Genomic DNA, 24861 nt, shown 5'->3' with positions numbered 1-24861 from the left:
TTGATCTTGACTGTATTATAAGTTACATAAATTCACCTGCATTAATACGTGCCACAGCGGAGCGTGCAAAAATATCTGACACGCCCTGGAAATAGAGTCGTATCAGATATTTATGCACGCTTTGTTGTGTCAGATATTGGTGCTGGTGACTGTACTGACGTGTCCGCCCCTGGAGAGGCCGGAATATTCATGGGACAAATAAAAAAACGTTGCGTAAAACAAATATGTTATCTTTTAATCTTCATCAATCACACCGCAGCATCGAAACAAATAAATATATCTCGGAACCTACCATTATTGGAGAAACAAAAAACGGCCGCTAAAACTTAGCCAGTCCAGTGCTGGATATTACAAGATAAAACAAAATAATAATAAAAAAACCAGCTACTTTTGGAAACATTGCGAGGAATAAAAGCAGCCTAAGGCCTAGTAGCTAGGTTTTGCCACAGATAGCAAATAACCCACTGTGCGGCGAGCATTTCGGCACGCAATGAACAGGGGAGCTACTACCAAATTTGAAAATCGAAGTTCGCATCGTATCGTCCCTCTCACTCTCGTATTAAATAATATTAGCGTCAGCGGGAAGGCAAGATACGTAGTTCGAATTTCGCACTTCGTAGTATAGGGCCAGAGAAAACGCTCGCCACACCACCACACCAGTCACACGTATCGTGTCTGGGGTAGACTTTTGACATAGACTAGTATTGTCCGCTTTAAAATATTTTCTTTATTTAAGTACCCTCGAAATCTTTTTCAAAAGTAGCTACATCTTACGATTAAGTTCACAATATATGATCAACACTTTATGCCTAGGTAATACAAAAAGAGTGGTATGTAAACAATTCATGTTTACCACTTTACAATGAGACTGGCTCCATAGTAATACATCTATGTTCTAAATCAATCTAGTAATTCAGTGACATTAAGATTTACAATTAAGGTGACCCGGGGCTATTGTAGCTGGGAGGATATTGTATCAGAGCCGTCTGATGGCGTCCTTACGACGCCATGTTCTCGGCCATTTTACGTTGTGCTCGCCAGAAGACTCTCACACAACACACATGAACAAAGCGAACATGGCGTCGTAAGAACGCCATCAGACGGCTCAGATACAATATCCCCCCAGCTACAATAGCCCCGGGTCACCTTAGACTTAATTTTAAGTGTTTATAGAAATTTAAATATGTTATTTCTAGTATAACGAAGCTAAGCTGTGCTTCCATTATAGGTATGCTATGAAATTCACTGAATTATTAGACAAATTTGAGTTTATATTAAACAAATTTATCTGAATCTACACGCAGTTTTAATATATATCGACCAGTGGCTATATTGAACGAGGAAGTGCGCTGTCCCACACACAAACTAAGCAAATGAGCAAGGCAGTGCACCTTCTTGCCCATTGTGCTGGCAGATTTTCAAGCTCGGCCGAATTCAAGTAAAATCTGCCTACGCAAGAGGGCAATTCTGGACAATACGCGTAGCGTCTTCCAGAATTTCACCTGGGTCGTGCAGATATTACTTGCATTGCACTCGGCTCAGTGCAGGCGCTATAACTATAACGAGGGTGGTACAAAAACCATCTCTATTAGCTTGTTTATGCCTGCTTGTGGTTTGTGCATTAAATAAAAGTGCGTATCGGTATAAGACAAGCGCATCTTGACTTGATACCTGGGACATAACAATTATGGGATCGAATGATTCATCCGTAGTCACCACCACTCATTTATTGACTAAAGTTAAGATACAAATACAGGATGTGGTCAGTTTTACAACTGTCAACTTGAAGGTCAAAAGTTTTGGGTCTTAAATTTTCGGGTAGGAAGATTTTTTAGTTTTACGTGCAGCACCAGTTGTGTAAGAACCATTTCTAAATTGACGAGTTTAAATTTTGCTCGAAAAATCAAAACACAATTGCGACCGAGTAAAATGTCGGATTACTTGCAAGATAAAAATTACTGTTACAAAATAAAACATATATATATATATACGTATATAAAAGACATTTATCACGACCATACTACTCGTAAAGTTCTTTTACAACTTTCATACTAAAATAATGTGTACGGTAATGACTGCGGCTGAAACGTTTCGGCTACTCAGCGAATCTATGACATTTTCTAACGCCGACATTGCTTTGTAGCGATTAGAAATACTTAGATTCCCTGGTTGTTTGTGATAAAATATAATCAAAATCCCGGTCTGCGGTCGTCCTAAACCGTTTAAAAGTTAAGATAAACCATTATTCACTGTCGTAAATATTAGACAAGGTTCCAACCTCACGACTTTCTGTTACTTAAATTTTTTCTGCGCGTGTGCGTATACGGTCATTTTGATATACGCGCTTACACGCGCGTAAGATTACACCGAACGCGCGTGCACGCGATCATTCCCGCGTGTTCAACGCTCAAAAACAAACCCACATCTGACCTCGCGTACACGCACTTCCAAAAACGAGCTTGTACAAAATAAAAAGCTAGTCTGAAACCGCCCTTGAATAGCGTTTATTGCTGAAACAAAACTATTCAAACCACATTTTATTTTATTGATGGATCATGTAACATTAAGTGACATTTAAGGCTAAAACCGTGCTTATTATTTATGACAATTATTATGTATGATTTTTCTTCACATCCACTCCGTAATTAAACGCGCGCGCGCGTTAAAAATTGGTTAAATAATCCTATGTAAAAAAAGGGGAGAGTTGCTTTGTAATCGCTTACGTCTATTGCTAGTTCTATTTCTTAAGCAGCAGGGATCTGAAGTCGCTGTTGCTTAGCGGTCGCGAATCGCCGTTGTGGGAGCCGTTGGCGGGTGCTTTGGAAGTGGACGGCTTTTGGAGCACGCTTGGGATGAAACTGCTGAGTTGCGTTCGTCGCCTGATAACAAAAAACCATAAGTTTGTAAAAGTCAAAATGGTTTTGACCGAGCTAGTTTTTGAACTAGCATCTCATTGCTTACCTGCCCCCTGAATAGGCGCCTGCATTAACCCTTTTCCAGGCCCTGCGAATTTAGGTACGCTAGCACAAAATCAATCACCGTTTTATATTTTTAACCTATGAAGGGTTAATTAAAAAAACTAACAATATTTTTTAACAACCTTAATTGATTGTGTACCATATTTTTAACTGGCGAAACAAAAAGCGAGGAACTTCTAATTTAGCAAGGTCCCGGGCTCACAGCCACGTGGCCACGTCTATGTTTATGATGATGTTTGAGTGTTGGTACTCACATGCCCCCTCCCGCGTCCCGCTTGGGCTGCCCGAGGCTGGGTCCCGGCGCATCCCCGCGCGGCGGCGGTGCACTCACCGCCACGTCTATGGTTCTGTCGCCTACAAGCAGACCGTTTGTCTTTTCGACCGCTGCGGCGGCTGACGCTTCATCTTCGTAGTCTATGTATGCTAGACCTTTTGGTTTGCCGTCTCTGTTAAAAAAGACAGTGCTATTTAAACTTGATTGTATTTAATTGTACAAAAGGAATTATTAAATTACTATAATAGTTATATGATTAAAAAACTATGTGCGGTTTTTTTTTCTAAATATGTCGAAATTTGAACACATTGAAGAACCATAAAAGTACAGGCTGATCGAAACACGCGAGCAGGACCAACGCTACACTCACCAATTAATAATGGACCGTTCACAATCATATTTAAGTAAAATCTCTAAACTAAATTTCAAGTCACCATGCACTTAGTTAATTAATGTGTCAGGATTGTGCATAACACTGTTAACCGTGAACGTGATTGGGGTCACAAAATTTTTAAACCACTCACTTAAACGTGACAACCCTGACGTCGCTCAGCTTGCCGAACTTATCAAATATTTCAGTTAGGTGCTCCTTTGTGCAATGCGAATAAGGAAGGTTCCGGACGAATAGTTTATTTTTTTCCGTTGTGGTCGCGTATTTGAACGCCCCTTTTGATTTAGAGGCGGAGTAGCGTGAGAGGAACATGGGCCGCCCGTCGAGAGGCGTCCTGTCGTGCTTTACCGCCTCGTCTACCGCTTCCTGTGGACAAACTGATGCTTAAAGAGAAAATGATGTATTATCAAACGAAATTATTTATGTCAGAACTTTTTTACTCCAGTAGTAATGTGTAAATTATAATTCTGTAAACACCCAAAAACCTTATTTTAGTGCTGAACCAAAAGTTTATTTAATGATAACGACGAAACGGTTCGAAAAAGGTAGGTAGTGCCCCGCCTTCGCTACTGAATCGAATTTTTTCATAAATAGTTCTGTATTGCATTAATATTAGACGACCGGATGGCCAAGTGGCTAGAGAACCTAACTACGAAGCTTGAGGTCCTGGGTTCGATACCCGGCCGGGGCAGATATTTGTATGAATAATACGAATGTTTGTTCTCGGGTCTTGGATGTTTAATATGTATTTAAGTATGTATTTAAGTATGTTTATCCGTTGCCCAGTATCCATAGTACAAGCTTTGCTTAGTTTGGGACTAGGTCAATGAGGGTTTTCAGAGGCGAAATATCGCTAGATGGCGTTAGTATCGAGAGATACGTTTGACGTTTGCTCATGATTGGTCAAAAAACTAAATGAGCCAATCGCAAGCAAACGTCAAACGTACCTCACGATACTAACGCCATCTAGCGATATTTCGCCTCTGTGAAAACCCTCATTGGTGTCGAGTGTCCCATGATATTTATTTAATATCTGCCACAGCGGAGCGTGCAAAAACATCTGACACGTCGTACCGGCCCTAGAGATAGAGTCGTATCTGATATTTTACGCACGCTTTGTTGTGTCAGTTATTGGTGCTGGTGACTGTAAATAAAAATGTAGTTTAAAGAAGCGATTTAAACGCGTTCTTCACTGCGAATCTTTTCAGAAAGCCTTCTTCGAGATTTAAGACGAGCAAACTACGACTATCATGACTATCTGAGACTATCATGGACTGTATACAACTAGTTGTACTAACCGGCGTTGTGTATTGACAGTAGCAGATGGAACCGCCGAATTGTTTGACACCGGCGCGCACTCGCATTGACGCCACCTCGCCGAACTCTGATAGCTTCGCGCGGAGATTCTGCTCGTTCACTCTGTATTAAAAAAAAATGGGGTCTTAGTTATTTTAACAGTAAGTCGCAATAAATCATTTCAAATATGCGAGAAAAATCATAGCAATTTATTGCTTAAGGTTGTTTCCACCAGAGATGTGCTAGGATGCGTTACGAGGAATGAATTTGTCATGAACCAATATAAACGTGTCATTTACCTATCCTCGCTCAACGCATCTCTAGTGGAAGCAGGCGGAGCGAGCATAGGTAAATGAAGCGTTTCTATTGGTCCATGACAAACACATTTTACAAGCATTGAGTAGGCACTAGGGTAGACAGTGTCTACCCTGGTGTGAGGGGTGGCAGAATGGCGGCGTAAACTAGCGGTGTCTACCCTGGAATTGACCCAATGCACGCCTATGGTGGCAAGTAACGTAAGGTGGTAAATGGTAAAGGGATTACTTGATTCGTATACTGACTTGAAATCTAAGTTGCTGACGAAGAGCGTGCAAGCCTCGCGGTTGCCGGCGCGGCCCGCGCTCTCCGCGCTGGCTGTCCGTTGCCTCTTCTTGTCTGTGTCTGCTAACAAACATAAATCAAACTTCGTACAATAAAGAAGAGAAAACAACTTAGCTTCATGGATGACATTTCCTTTGCCTATCCATAGAAGTATAAGTAAATTAATAAAAAACAATTTTCGCATGTATTACTAGGCTACAGTATACGAGTTTTTTTTAATTAATCAGGATTATTTCGGCAGATCATTAGGCAAGTTTCAGGACGGACACTCCTATAAATGTTTTTCAGATTTTATTGTATTGTAGTTGATTTTTTTATATATATAAAATGTATATATACATAAATGGGCAGGGGTTATAACTCATAACACAAGTAAATTTCGTATTACTTCCATTTGAAACCTTATGCCACCAAACTCTTTTCAACATGGACGCCAAAATGAGAAGACTAATTTATGGCGACCCTATTTAACGTTATTTGACAAAATGAACAGCACAGCATCAGTTCATAGAAAAATCATGTAAAGTATGTACTCACCATCACCGCCACCGTCCTCATCGTGAGATCTCTTCAAGCTTCCACTAGCCCCGACTTTCGCTTTCTCATCAACTTCCATAGTGCCGTCCTTTTTTCTCTTAGCCCCGCTCTCTGCTGTGCTCTCGTCAGACTTTCTCTTTCCTTTCTTTGGTTTGTCGTCTTCTTTCTTCTTTTTCGCATCGATTTTAGATTTCTTGTTCTGCGTTGGTTTGCCTTTTTTCTGATTTGTCATTTTGTCTTTCATTGCTTGGTAACTCTCGCGCCATTCTTTTAGTTTGGCCTGAAAAAAAAACAATAATTCGATTTCATCACAGTTAATGGCAAATTGAACAGCCGCTTGATTTTTATGAGTTGCTTTATAGGAAATGGAGCTTATTACGGGGAGAAGAAGGCTGGAGGGGTTTATCTTTCTTCCCAGTACATAGTACTCACCTCACACAGGTCAGCACACTCGCGCGCCGTTGCTAGCTGGCCGTAGTCCCGCTCCAGGTCGGTCCAGAGGCGAGCCGCGGCCGGCGGGTAGTCCGTCACGAACCGTAACGCCCGCCGGTGCAGCTCGCGCAGCTTGTTCTCTGATAGCGAGGGCTCCCGGTGTGACTCGAGGTTAATGAACGCCTCCCAGTATTTGGACATTGTTTTATTCTCGCCGTATTCTGAAAACAAGTTTTTGCTAGTTTTAATTCAGACCTCTTTTGCTGACGGTTATTTTATTACATATCTACGCCAAATTTCAATTTAATTCGATCACTAAAAGTAGCTGAAATTCACTAGCAGATTTGAATACAACTTCCAAACCTATATACAGAATATAATATTGCATTATAAAGAAAATCTTGTAATCAAAAGAGCAAATTTTTCAATTGCAATATCATGTAAAAAAGAGTACAGTGAAATCAAACAATGACCACTGCATATCCACCATAGATATGCGACGAAGGGAAGCGGTGTACGAGGGGAAAAAATCCTATCAGAAAACAGTACTCTACGCGGCTAGTAAAATAGAGCTACTTATCCAATTGGTGGGTTTTTTCTGGCACATCGCTTCTCTTCTTTACACACGGGGATGCGCACATTGCGCAGCCTTAACAAATAACGTTCACTTACTGAATATCTCTTCAAATATCTCTTTCCCCTGTTTGGGGTCCTTCATGCGGTTATACTCCAACCGCGCCCAGTACAGCGGCACTTCGCAGTCGTTCGCCTCTTCACCCCACGTCTGTGAACAAGACACATTTTTAGGCGTTTTAAAAACTACACTGGAATTCGATTGAGAGACCTCCCACAAAATAAATATATCAACGAGCATAAACAAGGGTCGCTTCGTCAAGTCGTCAGTTATTAATTTAATCATCGACCGCGTACCGGCGCCGTAACATGACACCGACGGTAGGCAACCACTCCAAACAGGCGATATTCTGTACGGTCCTAGTTGGTACAAACTGGTCCTTCGTACCGGATATACGTAGTGAGGAGATATATGTAGAGGAACGAGGGTCACCGATATAGCAGAGAGTTAGCTCGTTGAAGTGGCAATGGACAGGCCATATAACACGGAGAACAAATGGCCCGTTGGGGCCGAAAAAGTCTCAAATGGAGACCGCGCGGCAAGTGCAGCGTAGGACGTCCACCAACGAGATGGACGGAAGACCTGGTTAAAGCCGCGGGTACACGGTGGATGCAGGTCGGTCTATGGGCGAGGGTCTATGTCCGACAGCGGACGTCCTACGGCTTATATGATGATGACTCGTCCGTTTTTTTATGTCCAGCACCTTGGCCGCTCTGAAATATCTGTTGGCTATTGTACCTCGGCAAGCGAGTCCCACGCCAGACGGAAGGTCCGCCGCAGTCGCTCGACGTCGGGCTCGTTATCGAACGCGGTGCCTCGCCGGAGCGCCTCCAAGTAGCCCAGCCACAGCGCCTCGGCCTGCTTGTACGACTCCATGCCTTTTGATAGCGCCGTCTCGAATATTGATTTCACCTAGAATTCATAAAAATATATATTTGAAACAGCCCCTAATGTCCTATTCAAAAATTTGGCTGATAAAAACTTGAGTAAACTGAATCAGTACCGTACATCAAATTATTAGCCTTATAATAGTCAACCACCGTAAACTTGACCCATAGGGCGACATGGTCTCAAGTACGTCACTATACTCAAGGGTGCCACTGGGGTGTTTTGTGAAAATCTTATACTGCGACTCAGTGCCAGTGCCAGGTACTAGAGAGCGCCGCGCGCGCCAGCTTAACTTACTTAATTTGAATATCTATTTCTAACGATCTGAAGGAAAACTAGACTCAACGTATTAACCTTTATAGACTTATCTCGTAGGAGTGTGTATATTCTATGTCTAACAAACACGACCTCTCATTTTGTCACTTATCGTATTGTTACGTTCGTGGGGTGGGTTCGTGATTGAAAAGCACTTTTAACACCGATGAATAAGAGTAGGATTTATTTTCACACTGTTACTTAACTTTACAAAACACTTAAAAACAGTTCACAGTAATTTCGCACTCTAAAACTCACTTACAAGTCGCTTTGATTCTCTTCGATGTTTATCGCTCGGTATCGCATTCGAAACTGTACTCCGCCGCAACCTCACCCGGCTTATATACCCCCGGTGAATCGGTCCACAAAGTTCGAGAACAGTCCAGCTAGGACGTCATACCTACATCTCGAATGTTCCGGAAACGAGTAGAGTGTCTGTCTCTTTCATGTGCTATCTCTCTCACACAGTTACTAGAATATTCCGGAAACAGGATCATCACTCTGTTTCTCTCACACATATAGGCTATCCTTGTCACACACCTTCTCGAATGTTCTCAGTATAGCTGTCTCTTTCTAATCGTGCTATCTCTTTCACTCCTATTGAAAATTTCGCCATATACTGAAATGTACTTCAAAGGCCATAAGGGGTCCTGAAAACGCCTGAAAACGGGTTTTCAGGTTATGGCGTCATCGGATAGAGGGTGGCCTGAAACGGACTGAAAACATGTTTCAGGCGCCTGAAAACGACGGTAACTTGGGTGAAATTTTGATAAACTAATATGTGATAGAGCGTCCTCTGAAACGGCCTGAAACAGTATTTCAGCCTGCTGAAAACGCCTCCAATGGGTCGAAAAACACGATCAAAGTTTAGCACCTAACCCACCGTCGTAACACTGCCCCTCCTAAGACATGCTCGTCCCGAGCATCATTAGATCCATGGTACTTGGCCAACCGATCAACATGAACAATCTTACAGGGGCTACGCGCGTTACGCTGTATCCGGTATGTGACATCGTTGATCCTAGTGACTACTTTGTACGGCCCTTCCCAACTCGGTGACAATTTCGGGGACTTCCCTTTTTCCGCATAGGGTTATGTAGCCACACCAACGATCCTTCCTCAAATCTCGTCTGGTTAGACTTCCGGTCATATCTGGTCTTCATCTTTTCGCTGGCCTGCAGTCCGTGTTCACGAACATGATTGTGAACACCATCAATCCGATTTCGCAGTTCACTTGCATATTCTGAAATCGTCTTTGGTGCATCTGGAGGTCGTCCTGTCAGTAGATCCGCAGGTAACCGCAATTCTCTTCCAAAATTAGCACACGCAGGTGTCACGGCCGTGCTTTCGTGAACTGCGGTCCGATATGACATTAAAAAGAGTGGAATATGCCTGTCCCAATCTTTTTGATGGCTGTCAACTACTTTGGCCAAATGTCGTTCCAGAGTCTGATTGAATCTCTCGACCATCCCGTCTGACTGTGGATGATAGGACGTAGTCCGAGTTTTATGAATTCCCATGACTCGGCAAGTCTCCTGAAACACCAGAGATTCAAAATTTCTTCCCTGATCGCTGTGGATCTCAAGAGGTACTCCATACCGACAAAATACTTCCGCCACTACAGTTTCCGCTACGGTGACTGCCTCTTGATTTGGAATGGCAAACACTTCAGGCCATTTGGTGAAATAGTCCATGACCACAAGAATGTACTTGTTTCCACGGTCGGAGATCGGGAATGGGCCTGCGACGTCCAAAGCAATTCTTTCCCAAGGTGCCCCCACATTATAAACTTTAAGCGCACCTCTACTGCGTGTATGTGGCCCCTTGACTGACGAGCAGCTAGTACACTTCCTACACCAGTCTTCCACATCTTCCCGACAGTGTATCCAGTAAAAGCGTTGCCGAATCTTCATCAGAGTTCTTTTTACTCCTAGATGCCCGCCGGAAATGCCATCATGAAAGGATCTTAACACATCGCTAACTCTCTTTCTTGGTACAACCACTTGAAGGTGAGCATCCTTCCCGTTCGCTGACTCCCATTTCCTACACAGTACGCCATTGTGCATAACCAGACTTTCCCATTGCGCCCAGTAGCTCTTTGTCACGGTACTCATCGGAGCAACCTCGCACCACTTTGGTTTGGGCATCCCATCGTTAATCCAGTCGTAAATGGGTTTTATGTCACGATCTTCCTGTTGTGCTTCTTGCATGACTGCGTCACTCCACTCTTCGCTAACAGTGTCAGTCCTCAACATCTTCACGCAGTCCTTATCCTCTTGTCTTAAACAGTGTTTGCAGTCATCCGGACAAGGCCTTCGGGAGAGGGCATCTGCATTTCCATGTGACTTTCCACTTCGATGCTCGATGGAAAAGTCATATTCCTGCAGTTGTTCGATCCAGCGTGCCACCTGACCCTCGGGGTTCTTGAACTCTAACAACCACTTTAAAGCAGCATGGTCAGTCCTGATTCTGAACTTGCGTCCAAGCAAATATTTGCTGAAATGCTGCAAAGTTTTGACGACTGCCAGCAATTCTCTCCGAGTGACGCAGTAATTTCTCTCGGGTTTCGATAAAGATTTACTGAAATAGGCTATCACAACTTCTTGATCTCCTTTGTTTTGTGACAAGACTCCTCCGATGCCAGTATTGCTTGCATCAGTGTCAACAACAAACTCGTTATCCGGGTCGGGATATTCCAAAATCGGTGTTTCACAAAGTCTCTGTTTGAGATCTGAGAAGGCTGCTGCACACTGATCATCCCAATTAAATGGTCGTTTCTCTTCCGTCAGCTGGTGCAAAGGCTTTGCTATATCCGAGAAGTTCTTCACAAATCGTCGATAGTACGAGCAAAGACCTAAAAAGGCACGCACTGCTGTCTTGTCTTTCGGTGTGGGCCAGTCCTTAACTGCACTTATCTTTTCAGGATCTGTCTGGATGCCTTCTGATGAAATTACATGTCCCAAGTAGTTAACCTTACGCTTGAAGAATGAGCATTTCTTCGGACTTAGTTTTAAATTTGCGTCACGCAACTTGGACAAAACTTGCTCCAGTTTCTTAAGGTGGTCATCGAAATTTTTACCTACAATTATGATGTCATCCAGATACACTAGGCAAGTATCACCCAGGAGGCCGGCAAGTATTTGCTCCATTAACCTCTCAAAAGTTGCCGGTGCATTGCACAACCCAAACGGCATAACATTAAACTGCCAAAGTCCTTTACCAGTTGAGAAGGCTGTTTTCTCTTTATCTTTGTCCTTAATTTCCACTTGCCAGTATCCACTTTTCAAATCCAAGGTGGAAAACCATTTCATGCCGTTTAAAGTGTCTAAAGTGTCGTCTATCCTCGGCAATGGATAACTGTCCTTCTTGGTCACGTCGTTGAGTCTACGATAGTCAACGCAAAATCTCATAGTGCCATCCTTCTTTTTCACCAAGACTACTGGAGAACACCAAGGGCTGGTCGACGGTTCTATTACTTTGTCCCTCCTCATTTCCTTGATCATGTCTTCGACTTCTTTTTCTCGAGCTACTGGAACTCGCCGAGGTCGCTGTCGAATAGGCATGACATCTCCAGTGTCGATCTCGTGCTGCACTACTCCAGTTCTCCCGATATCACTGTCATGTGCAGAGAAGACACTCCTATAGCGCTTTAGTAGATTACGCGCCTTTAGAAGTTCTTCCTCCGTGAGATCATCCTCGCAGTTTTCCAATAATTTTCCAATATCCACAACTTCTTCTTGCAACTTGTCCTCGTTTGGACCATGGCAACTCCGTATCCATGAGATTGCCTCGCATCTCCCCATAAGGGTTCCTTTACTTAGGACGTGTTGAGTGTCACTTAAATTAAGAAACCCTTATAAATGCTGCGGATGACGCCATTACCACTGTGCGAGCTGGTATCCACGGCTTACTGCCAGCTATTTTCTCTATTAGCACGCAGGAATGAGATCCTTGTCTCACACCATGTGGCAACTTCACCGGAACTAGGGCTTGCGATCTCGGTTGAAGTGTAGTCCTTCTAGCGCAGAAGACATGTCCACCCACTTCACCCTCCATAGGAACTTCATAAGCCCCAAATTTCAGCACGCCGCCTTTTAAGTCGATCTTACAATCGTACTTCCTCATAAAATCTAGACCAATAATACAGTCGTCTACGATGTCAGCAATGATGACTTTGTGCCAGTACTTCTTTTCTCCAATCTTTACTGACACTTCTTGCTCCCCTTGGACGGAAATGTTCTGGCCGGTAGCCGTTTGCAGCTGAAGATGCATTGGTCGGACTAGATGATCTCTGATCAGGTGTTTTAGCAGTCGAGAACTGATCACAGTCCGAGAAGCTCCGGTGTCGATAGTAAGGTGACATGGCACTCCACCAATTTCTCCTTTGACAGCCAGACTGTTCCCGTTGTTCGCCTGGGAGATCATAACTGGGACATTTTGACCACCAGCCAGCACTCGTCCCATAGTCCTGGCTTTTACTCGTTTCCCTGCTGCTGCCGCTCTGGATTACCAGAGCTTGCTGGCCTCTCCATTTGGTCCGAGTCTCGTCGCCTCCAATATCTTTTCGGGCAGCCAGATTGCATGTGTCCTCGTTCCCCGCAGTTGTAACATCGAGGTCCCGTTCTCGAGGTGGAGCAATCGGCTCCCTGACAGCAACTTCGCGCACCCTGAAGGATCTTGTTGGGTCCTGACGTACAGCTTCCACCTCGAGGGCATGGGCAAGCGCATCCTTCAAACTCCCGTGGTGACCAGTCGTACAGCAGCCCTCACTTCAAAGTCTCGAATCCCATCTATGAATGTCTGCACTAGCATTCCATCCGTAAAAGAGGATGAATCTCGGTATGCTTTTTGGACCAGTTTCTCTATTTCTAGGGCCCACTTTTGTAATGACTCATTACGACCCTGGGTCCTATCCTTCAGTTGAGCTCTGTAGACGTGCTCTAGATGACTGTCACCGAAGCGTGCTTCTAGAGCTTCAAGGAGACGGTCATATGTCTTATCCTTTCCCAAGTTTCCAAGATACTGAGAGCTTCATCCCGTAACGCCAAACTCAGTGCCGTTTTTGCATAATCCTTGCTCCAGCCATTCGTTTCCGCAACCAACTCGAATTGGTGCTTGTATGCGGCCCATGAAGAGGTACCATCAAATGGTGGTAACTTTAACTTTTCACCTCCTGTGGCTGGTGCACCCGATAAACTGGTGGTGCCGTTGGCCACTTTAATCTCCAACTTCTGGAGGCGATTCTCGTGGCCTTCTACCTTTTCGTTGACACCGTTGAGGCGCTGTTCGTGATTTTCGACTTTAATGTCAACTGCCACAATTTTATCCTGGACCTCAGCCATCTCCTTTTTCCATTCTGCGGTTGCGTCGTGTACCTCACGGAGGAGTTCGAACTGGTTCTTTTGTTCTCCTGTAGAATCCTAGCTTGTTCTCCTGCTTTCTAGCAGTTTCCTCCTGCCTTCTGCTTGTTCTCCTGCCTTCTAGCTTGTTCTTTCAGGAGGACCAGAATCGCGTTGACGTCTATTTCCGGCTTTGGGGATACTGCCGCCGCTGTATCTGACGCTGCGGCGGTGTCTGTAGGGTCCCCAGCTGCGGCGCGGCTTCGGGTCTGCATCCTCTCCTTCTCTTCTTCTCGCGGAGTAAGCGGCATTTTCAATCCCACTTCTGACACCAAATGTTACGTTCGTGGGGTGGGTTCGTGATTGAAAAGCACTTTTAACACCGATGAATAAGAGTAGGATTTATTTTCACACTGTTACTTAACTTTACAAACACTTAAAACAGTTCACAGTAATTTCGCACTCTAAAACTCACTTACAAGTCGCTTTGATTCTCTTCGATGTTTATCGCTCGGTATCGCATTCGAAACTGTCTCCGCCGCAACCTCGCCCGGCTTATATACCCCCGGTGAATCGGTCCACAAAGTTCGAGAACAGTCCAGCTAGGACGTCATACCTACATCTCGAATGTTCCGGAAACGAGTAGAGTGTCTGTCTCTTTCATGTGCTATCTCTCTCACACAGTTACTAGAATATTCCGGAAACAGGATCATCACTCTGTTTCTCTCACACATATAGGCTATCCTTGTCACACACTTCTCGAATGTTCTCAGTATAGCTGTCTCTTTCTAATCGTGCTATCTCTTTCACTCCTATGGAAAATTTCGCCATATACTGAAATGTACTTCAAGGCCCATAAGGGGTCCTGAAAACGCCTGAAAACGGGTTTTCAGGTTATGGCGTCATCGGATAGAGGGTGGCCTGAAACGGACTGAAAACATGTTTCAGGCGCCTGAAAACGAACGTAACTGGGTGAAATTTTGATAAACTAATATGTGATAGAGCGTCCTCTGAAACGGCCTGAAACAGTATTTCAGCCTGCTGAAAACGCCTCCAATGGGTCGAAAACACGATCAAAGTTTAGCACTAACCCACCGTCGTAAAACAAGTATCTAAAAAGTTCGCCAAGGCATAACTCCCGGGGCGCCTAGAAATGGCTAAGGCCGGCCCTGTTGGGACTAAAACATACGGATTGCCTATAAAAATAACAAAACCTCGTCAAATCCTTTGTCCTCGTGCTCAGCCTGCTGCATAGTGAGCAGCCAGAAGGGTCGCGCGGCGCGGGCGGCGCCGCGTGCACGCGGCGAGCACGCGCGAGTGCGTCGCGCGCGACGAGTGCGCGGCGAGTGACGCGCGAACGGCGTGCAGGAGACTCGCGCAGACTCGCAGAGACGCACTCGTATGTCGCGCGGTCGTAAAGCACCTGAACGTGCTTGATTACGTTTGAAGCCTGTCCAGATGAGGCGTTCTGCGTGAGAGTTTCATCTGTATTTCTGCTGCTTATTTAGAAACTGTCCGTTCAAATTAAAAAGTATTTAATCGACCTTCAAATTTCCAATACATACTTATGCCGACGTAGGCCCCTACTAAGTATGGCATTCCTTTTTTCATGCAAATCTTACACTTTACATGACTTCACGGATATTTGAACCCTGTTGAACTGTATAAATACCTACCTAGTTTCTACTATTTTGTTGCGCTTTTAATTCACCTACGACATCTCTCTCCATGTTTAGTTTAGTCTAGCTTTATTATTCTGTTGTTTTCTTGGTTGCTCTGAAACCAACGCTATGAGTGAAGAAATTCAGACATCGCATTTGCTGAGTGGCTCTACTTCTATTTCTAGCGTAGAAACGCGTATCTGGACCCAATATAAATTTGGAGCAGAACGCTCATCTGACAGGCTCTTACGTCGAGCCACGAGCAGTAGAGTACAGTCAACTACAAAAAGATCGACGGCCCTCAAATGTTGCAGTAACAGGTCATTTTGTATGTAGAGTGGGCCAAGTTTTATGCCGCTGAGTATAATTACGCAGTGAAACAATTGAATTGTAAGTCAGGAGTACTTTAATGCTCTTCAAATAAAATTTTTTTTTAATGCTGAGTTATGACAAAATACTAAATTTTAAATTTAAATTGACCAGCAGTGGTGTAGCGGTACAGCACGCGGTACGGAATACCGAGGACCTGGGTTCGATTCCCAGTGCTGGTCTTATTTGTCTGGTTATTCTGTGCATCTATATTTCAGTTTGTATTTTCAATTTAGGTTTTACGGGATGACCGTAAAATTAAAAATTTGGAATTGAAATAAAAAATACAAAAAGATTCCAAAAAAACAATCTTACTAAAATTTCTGCCCAAGAAGGTTGAATTCTAGGAGACTGCAACATATTGAAATACAAACTCGATATTATTTTGTTGAAAGACATTAAATAATTATAAAATATATTATTTGTTTCTTTTGTTTAAAGTACTACCCGTCAGATTATTCGGCTCTTCCACGTCGCCCATCCAGGGCAAAAAATAAAAAAATAGTACCTTAAGTATTCCATTGCTGTCGCAATCAGCAAATTTCTCTTCTTGTGACAGGTCCTTCACCTTATCGATGTACTCCTCATACACTTTGATCTTTTCTTCGGGATTTCTAAACAAAAATAGAAATAGTCAAAATACCACCAACGTAACTTATCACGCTAACAACACGAGTAATATTTACCTCGAGTTTCGGCATCATTGCAGTGGCCGTGGTCACCGTGGCCGTGCAATGTCGCCGAACGTCGAGGTCTATGAGTAACTCGCTGTCGTAAATATTACGTGTGTGTTACGTGATAGTCCCGTTGGTGTTATTTGAGTATGAGTAAAACCACGAAAGTTTTAAAACGTTATAAAAAATATAAATATTTTAGAAAACTGGTGAGACCTACTAGTATGACATAGATCCGATTCCATGTTTTATTTTAACCTTCTATATTTATTTTTTTACAAAAAAGTAACCCGTGATTGACCCTTAGGTACCTATCTCACCTGATGTAAAGTGCAGACGAGGCCAAAGGTGTCTCACTGATTCAGTAACAGCCTATTCACTCTAGCCTTGAGGAGCCCTAGGTTGTATTTATTCGGAAATACGGATGATGGGAGCGAATTCCAATCTTTAGCAGTTCACAAAAGAAAAAGAATTCTTGTAAAATACAAGTAGAAATGCCAATAAATCAAGGTGATTGGGTTGATATATGAATGTTGAAAGTACAATTGAAACAACTTACTCTGTAGTGAGCAAGCGGTCTTCGTAGGGCGTTATTTTTTGCAAGTATTCTGCTGCTGCATCATGTTGCTTTTTAACCTGTGAACACACTCATTTCAGAAATATGTAGGAAGACTACTATTATTTAAATTTTATGTCTTCGGAAATCAATTCGTCTTTTCGTTGCGATTGTTGCTAATATTGTGATTCGTCATTGCAATACTTTGAAAAATTCTCGTATCTCAAATCAATACGTCAATTATGAAATCGACTCTTGAAATAATCTTTATTAAGTCCACTATATTAAGACCACGATGTAATTTTTAGTAACTCCCACGGGAATTCAGTAAAATCTCGGAATTCCAATTCAACCATCCACTGAATCTAATGATTTACACGTGCGAAGCCGCGAGTAAACACTAGTGTAGATATATTATTTACTTGTGACTCTTCTGGTGTTGCAGGTGTCCATGGGTGACAGTAATCGCTTACCATCGGGCGATCCGTTTGCTCTTTTGCCCCATATTCCATTAAAAAAAAACTAAATTTGACACGGTACCTTGTCAACATACTCCTGGCCGTGCAACTCGGCAGCCGCCTGCTGGAAATGCGGCCACGCCTCCTCTCCGTTCAGCAACGGTCGCGACACTATCTCCTCTAAGCTCCACACCACTCGCTCGCGCTGTTCCTTGTAGTCAGGGTCGTCGGCACTGCACAGATAGTTAACTACAGACTGGGGACAAACTCTACTAATTTGGATGATGGCAGTCTCTGTACAAATAAATAATATTTTGAATGGAAAATTAAAATGCAAGCGCCGCTTAGCTTAAGCGCACTATTCGCTGATAAGCAAATAAGATTAGCCCTTTCGAACCAGCCCAGCCGAGTATGAAAAGAGTTACGGCAATGGACTTATACTTATGTACAACTAGCGTTTACCCGCGGCTTTATTAATTTCAATTAAATAAAAATTCCCTAAAATTACATGGTGGTTTTCATTGACGTTAAATTAAAACACCCATGCCAAATTTCATGACTCTAGTCCAGCGGTTGTTATTTCGTGATTTTATCCCTAACCCGTGAGAATATCGGGATCACAAGTAGCCTATGCGTTATTCCAGATGTCCAGCTATCTACATACCAAATTCAATGACTCTACGCCCAGCGGTTATTAGTTCGAGATTTTATCCCTATCCCGTGGAACCTATGCCTCCTATGTATCGGGATAAAAAGTAGCCTATGTGTTATTCCAGACGTCCAGCTACCTACATACCAAATTTCATGACTCTAAGCCCAGCGGTTGTTATTTAGAGATTTTATCCCTATACCGTGGGAATATCGGGATAAAAAGTATCCTATGTTTTAATCCAGGTTATAAAACTAACTTTTTGCTTAATTTTATCCAAATTCGTCCAGCCGTTTCAACTTGAAGAAGTAACAAACATACTCACTCACTTACAAATTCACTCACTCACTCACTCACAAACTTTCACATTTATAATATTAGTAGGATTCATGTCAAGTTCAAATTCAAATGTAAGAGTTACGAAAATGTAGGTGAATGGCCAAGTGGTTAGAGAACCTGACAACGAAGCTTGAGGTCCCGGGTTCGATTTCCGGCCGAGGCAGATATTTGTATGAATAATACGAATGTTTGTTCTCGGGTCTTGGATGTTTAATATGTATTTATCTATACATAGGTAGAGTTATTTACGATGACGTGTGCCGTGGTTCTTATTACAATGTCATTAATGTCTAATTTTGACAAAATCACGCGTCTTCGTGGATGGCACTAGGTATAAGTATGTTTATCCGTTGCCTAGTATGCATAGTACAAGCTTTGCTTAGTTTGAAACTAGGTCAATTGGTGTCAAGTGTCCCATGATATTATTTATTTATTTATTATTTAAGTATGTACAATGCATGTCAAATTCAAATTCAAATGTAATTAACCCGCACAATCGTATTAGCTGGGTTCGAAGGGCTAAGTATCCATTTTATTTAAAATATCAGGAAGTCACTTCCTTCATAATCAGTTCCATTTTCACAGCACGCTAAGACGAAAGTAAACCGTGGAGTCGACATTAACATTAAAATTCAACTCTCACTCATTCTTATACTTAATCATTCATTATATTCCAAAATTAAATTATGCAAATCTATGCGAAATCAAATCAGAAACTATCAGTACCATGTACCGCGACACCGTCTCATCATTCTGGACCGATTTATTCTGCCCTGGAAGTGTACCTCATAGACTCCAGCTGGGCCTTCTCGAGTTCGTGCTTGGCGTCCCAGAAGAGTTTCCCGGAGAGCGGGTCGGGCCCGGCGCGCCGGAGCACCTCGTCCAAATGCGCGCGCGCCGCCGCGGCACCGCCCACGCCCAGCGCCCACGAACACCACTCGCTCAGGATCGGGATGTCTGGATATTAATAAGAACGGGAAGCGTTTACGATTTAAAAAAAAAACATCAATTGGATATTTTTCGTGCTTCAAGCTGCGTTTCCACCAATAATGTGCGAGGCGAGGATGTGTTGCGAGGAATGTGTTTTTCATTAACCAACAGAAACGCTTCATTTACACATACTTGCGCAGTACATCTCTGGTGTAAACAAATGGTGGTGGAGGTAAATGAAGCATTTCTATTAGTTAGGGCTGCCATCCGTCCGGGTTTCCCCGGATTTAGTTTAGAGGGCGTCCGGGGAGCGTCCGGCGGGGTTTAATTTGTACAAAAATTTTCGCGGTTATTTGGCGCCCAAAAGTTATGCACACCTCCAGTAAAGGAGGCAAACACGGATTACACGCATTTAGGACCTAATGAAGGTATTAAAACAATTTCCACCTCGTTGGAAATTAATTCTTCAAAACGCTTTTTAAGGATCTTATTTGATTGGCCTATATTTTATTATACCTACTGACCAAGTTTAATAAAAACCTAAACCTGTTGACATGTCCGGGTTTTGGGCGTCATGTCCTGGTAGCCAAATTTTAGAGATGGCAGCCCTACTATTGGTTAATGTAATTATAAACACATTCCTCGCACATGATTGGTGTAAATGGAGCTTAAATGATGCTATAAGAACTCACAGTAGCAATCCAATGAAGCTTGTCGGAACAACTCGACCAACTGCTCCTTAGCCTCAGCAGAGTGAGCCAGGGTCTCCTCTGTTTGGATCCGCAACAGCCAGTGCTCTGCCTTTAGCATGGACATCTGTTGCAGGCGATCGAAAGCATTTCGCCAGCGATCAAGCTCTGACAGGCCCTAAAAAACAAACATGTTAGAGCTGTACATCAATAATTCCAGACTACATTAATTAATAACCTAATTAGTATTAGCTCTGAAGATGAGCCCTGATTGAGTTCGAAAGGCGTCAGTGTAGTGTGGTGCTAGGTATAGATTTGTTTGTCATTTGTGTGTCGCGTTAGTCTGTCTCCTTTTTCATTACAAAACCATTTTATGTATACAAAATAAACATTCCACTTCATTGGACGTCAAACAAGCAATTCTGTGACTAACCACTTTATGTATAAATTATAAAATAATTATAATAAAATCTTTTAACAAAAATAAAAGTCCCGATTAGCCGACTCATTCACTCACTGACTAACTACAGCCCAAACCCTTTGCCCTACAAAGCTGAAATTTTGGATAAAAGTTGCCTTTATAATGTAGGCAATATTTTTGATTCAGACTGACTTTATGTAGGTAATTAAAAAAGTAAAAAACAAATCTTAGGATTTCTAAAACTTTTCATGAGATAAGAGACTAAGGGGCTGTTTCACCATCCATTGATTAGTGTTAACTAACGGTTATATGCGATGCCGTCTCTATTTGTTTTGTTCGATCGAATAGACGGAGACGGCATTACATTTAACCGGCACTTAACACTAATCAATGGATGGTGAAACAGCCCTAAGAGTTTTATTATACATTCACTTGAAAATGGTCTTGTCTCCATTACTATGTATAATGAATGACTAGAGACTGCAAGTCTTCTCATGCAGGTAAGTACAAAAGGATTATTTTTATGCAACTGACTAGCTGTAGCTGGAATTCACTAATGTTTCGCAAATAACGTTTCGCAAAACGAATCAAACGAAATGAATGCGAAATCATCATCAACCATCATATCGCAACTGTTTAGTATTTCTGAAACTGTAAATATTTCAGGATTTTTATTAAACTAACCTAACCTTAAAGGGCTCTACACAATGGCCCTGAAATAAATCCTGAAATATTTACAGTTTTAGAGGTAGCGAAAATAAAAGTTGTGAAATGAACAGATACCCCTTTAGGATTATAGAGGTGCAGTAGAAGTAATTTATGGAATTTTCCATGGGATAGAATAGTGTAGTTGTAGATGCAGTCCTTCACAGGCAAAAGCTAGAGTATAATAAAAAATAAAAATGTATACTGATATGAACTTTCTTCTATTTCACAACTATCAACAACTAGCTTATGCGGCGGCTTCGCTCGCGTTAAATTTGGAGTAACATACATTTACTTTCTGCGATCCTTTTTTCGTGTTTTGAATCAAAACTTTTGATTAATTTTTCGGAGGATTACATGGAAATACAAATACAGACAGATTTTCTTTTACAGATGGTGCAAATTTTGTAATACAAAAATCAACCTACATACGTAATTTTTTATGATTCTTACCAACTTTGAGGGTTGGAATTTTAGAAAACGTTGAAGTACTACGCGTTTCTTTTGCCCGCGACTTCATACACGATATATAGGATTACGAGTATATCCCGAGAAATTGTAAAGTTCCCGCGGGACATCAATTACTGTTATGATCATTTTAATATTCTTAATTGTCGATTAGAGACACATTGTAGCTTTCTATTATTGAAATAATTTTGAAAATCTGCCTCAAAATTGAAACTTATTTTTATTCTGCTAAAGTTTGCTTTGTTTTTAAAGTAGTCTAATGTCAATCAGGGATAGTGTATCTTTCTATTGATAAAATAATTATTTAAATCAGCTTAATAGTTTCAGAGATTACCCCCAACAAACAAAGAAACAAACAAAGTTGAGATATTTTCCTATTCTTCTGAAAATTATTTTTAGCTGTTAGTATTACCTACTTGCATGCCAAATTTGAAGTTCCTTTTACGTATTGTTTCCTGTTACGTTGTTACGGAAATAGGGTTATTAATTAAAAGCGAAAATACAAATCCCAATTATTCACTATCCGTGGGATTTCGTAAAATCCTGAAAAGTGTTTTTAGCTGTTAGTATTACCTACTTGCATGCCAAATTTAAAGTTTCTAATAATTATAGTTACGGAATTAGGGCCATTTCGAAGTGAAAAATATAAATCCACTTATTCCCTATCCCGTGGGAATTTCGAAAAATCCTTTCTTAGTGCGCGTCTACACCTATTAAGGAACATATATTCCAAAATTCAAGTTTCTAGACCCAGCGGTTTGGGCTGTGCGTTGATCTATAAGTCAGTCAGTCATTCAGTCAGTTTCTTCTTTTATATATACAAAGATGATCAAAGAAAAATTCAAGCCAACAAAAAAGCAATTTACAACAGTTGTATGACTTGCCGCATGCAATTTTGATCTCTATTTATATATTTTTAATACTTATTTCATGAGAATTAGGTTCAATATCTTACCACAAGGCCTGAATAAGTTGAATATGGTCATCATAGCTGTATGGATCTTCAGCAATTCTCTTTTCCAGCTCTGCCACTTTTCTCTCCAGAACCTCTTCATCATCATCATCCTATTTAACAAGAGGGATTCCATTAATAAACAATATAAACAAAGAACAAAGAATGTATCAAGTATAGTGTATATGCTACTACAAACAAAATCAAGTTACTACAAACGCAATGACTGCTACTACAAACTAAATGTAATTACTACATACGCAATGACTGTTACTACAAACAAAATCAAGTTACTACAAACGCAATGACTGCTACTACAAATGATATAAAGTTACTGCAAACGAAATGAATGCTACTACAAACAAAATCAAGCTACTACAAACGTAAATAAAATACTACAAACGAAATTACGTTACTGCAAACGTAAATAAACTACCACAAACGAAATAACGTTACTAAAAAACGAAATGACTGCTACTACAAACAAAATCAAGTTACTACAAACGTAAATAAACTACTACAAAAAAATTACGTTACTGCAAACATAAATAAACCTACCACAAACGAAATAACGTTACTAAAAACGAATTACTGCTACTACAAACAAAATCAAGTTACTACAAACGTAAATAAACTACTACAAATAAAATTCAATTACGTCAAACAAAATGACTGCTACGATAAACGAAATCAATTGACTACCAACGCAATGACTGCTACTACACACAAAATCAAGCTACTACAAACGCAATGACTGCTACTACAAACGATACAAAGTTACTACGCAAAGTTAAACGCAATGACTGCTACTACAAACAAAATCAAGCTACTGAAAACTGAATAAACTACTACAACGAAATAACGTTACTACAAACTAAATGACTGCAACTACAAACAAAATCAAGTTACTACAAACGTAAATAAACTACTACAAGTTAAATTCAGTTACTACAAACGAAATGACTGCTACTACAAACGAAATCAAGTTACTACAAACGCAATGACTGCTACTATAATCAAAATCAAGCTACTACAAACGCAATGACTGCTACTACAAACGAAATCACCCCACTTGCTCGTTTGCCATCCAGTCGAATAATAAAAAAACAAGTTACTACAAACGTAAATAGCTACTACAAACGAAATTTTGTTAGTAGAAACACAATGACTGCTACTACGAACAAAATTAAGTTACTACAAACATAAAAAACTTACTACAAACGATATAAAGTTACTATGACTTATGTCGTTTGTAGTAGCTTTTTTTACGTTGGTAGTAACTTAATTTTGTTTGTTTAGCAATCACTTCGTTTGTAGTAACCTTATATCATTTAAAGTAGCTTTATTTACGATTGTATTAACTTAATTTTGTTCGCAGTAGCAGTCATTGCATTTGTACTAACAAAATTCATTTGTAGTGGTTTATTTACGTTTGCAGTAACTTGATTTCGCTTGTAGTACGAGTAATTTCGTTTAATGGAAAGTAATTTCATTTGTAGTAGTTTATTTACGTTTGTAGTAACTTTCTTTTGTTTGGAGTGGCAGTCATTTCATTTGTAGTAGCAGTCATTTTTATTGTAGTAACTTGATTTTGTTTGTAGTAGCAGTCATTTTGTTTGTAGTAGTTTACTTACGTTTGTAGTAACTTGATTTTGTTTGGAGTAGCAGTCATTTAATTATTGTAACGTAATTTCGTTTGTAGTAATTCATTTACATTCGTGGTAACTTGATTTTGTTTGTAGCAGCAGTCATTTCGTTTTTAATAACTTTATATCGTTTGTAATAGCTTTTTTGTTTGTAGTAAGTAACTTAATTTAGTTCGTAGTAGCACAGAATAACTAATAGTACTACCGTACAGAAGGGACTCTCTCGAACAAAAGTCAAGTTTAGGTATAAAATCGTTCCGTACTCTTACGACTTGCACGCGAAAAAAACTTATCATGTTACACGAGCATTTTAAATTCTGTTGGTGGGCAACGTTGACTCGAAACCAGTTTGGCGCCAAGAGCACAGGGTTCCACTCGCCGATGAATAAAGATAACAGTGGGTATTAATATGAATTCAATAAATATACTTTAATAAATAAGTAAATATACCTTAACCTATGTAATGACACCAAAGCACGACACATGATAATCTACTAATCTACTACTACTTTTGCCTACTTAAATATTTCGTATTGGCGAAACCATGTGTTCTGACCAACCAATTAAATAGTTTTTCATCACACTTGCTCGTAAACAGTGTCGTAACATGCAGGCTACCTTGGTTGCAACCCGCAAATAAAACCCTCGACCTTAATGTGC

At 41.2% G+C, this 24861-nt stretch overlaps 1 protein-coding gene across 1 annotated transcript in view; it reads right to left on the bottom strand.

Annotated features, from left to right (window-relative positions):
- Positions 1–214: 214 nt before the first annotated feature.
- Positions 215–24861, bottom strand: part of LOC141431167 (squamous cell carcinoma antigen recognized by T-cells 3-like) — a 50195-nt gene continuing 25548 nt past the window's right edge. The window contains 18 exon segments of the mRNA XM_074092206.1: positions 215–2879; positions 3233–3424; positions 3777–4009; positions 4942–5062; positions 5500–5602; positions 6077–6356; positions 6509–6729; positions 7181–7292; positions 7881–8054; positions 14899–14952; positions 14954–15059; positions 15061–15107; positions 16223–16328; positions 16948–17024; positions 17485–17635; positions 19176–19347; positions 20013–20188; positions 22559–22668. Coding sequence (XP_073948307.1) covers positions 2738–2879; positions 3233–3424; positions 3777–4009; positions 4942–5062; positions 5500–5602; positions 6077–6356; positions 6509–6729; positions 7181–7292; positions 7881–8054; positions 14899–14952; positions 14954–15059; positions 15061–15107; positions 16223–16328; positions 16948–17024; positions 17485–17635; positions 19176–19347; positions 20013–20188; positions 22559–22668 — 2577 coding nt within the window. The 3' untranslated portion in view covers positions 215–2737.

This window comes from Choristoneura fumiferana, chromosome 9 (assembly GCF_025370935.1).
Source record: "Choristoneura fumiferana chromosome 9, NRCan_CFum_1, whole genome shotgun sequence".
In the NCBI taxonomy this organism is placed as follows: Eukaryota; Metazoa; Arthropoda; class Insecta; order Lepidoptera; family Tortricidae; genus Choristoneura; species Choristoneura fumiferana.
This window is presented reverse-complemented; position numbering and strand designations above follow the sequence as displayed.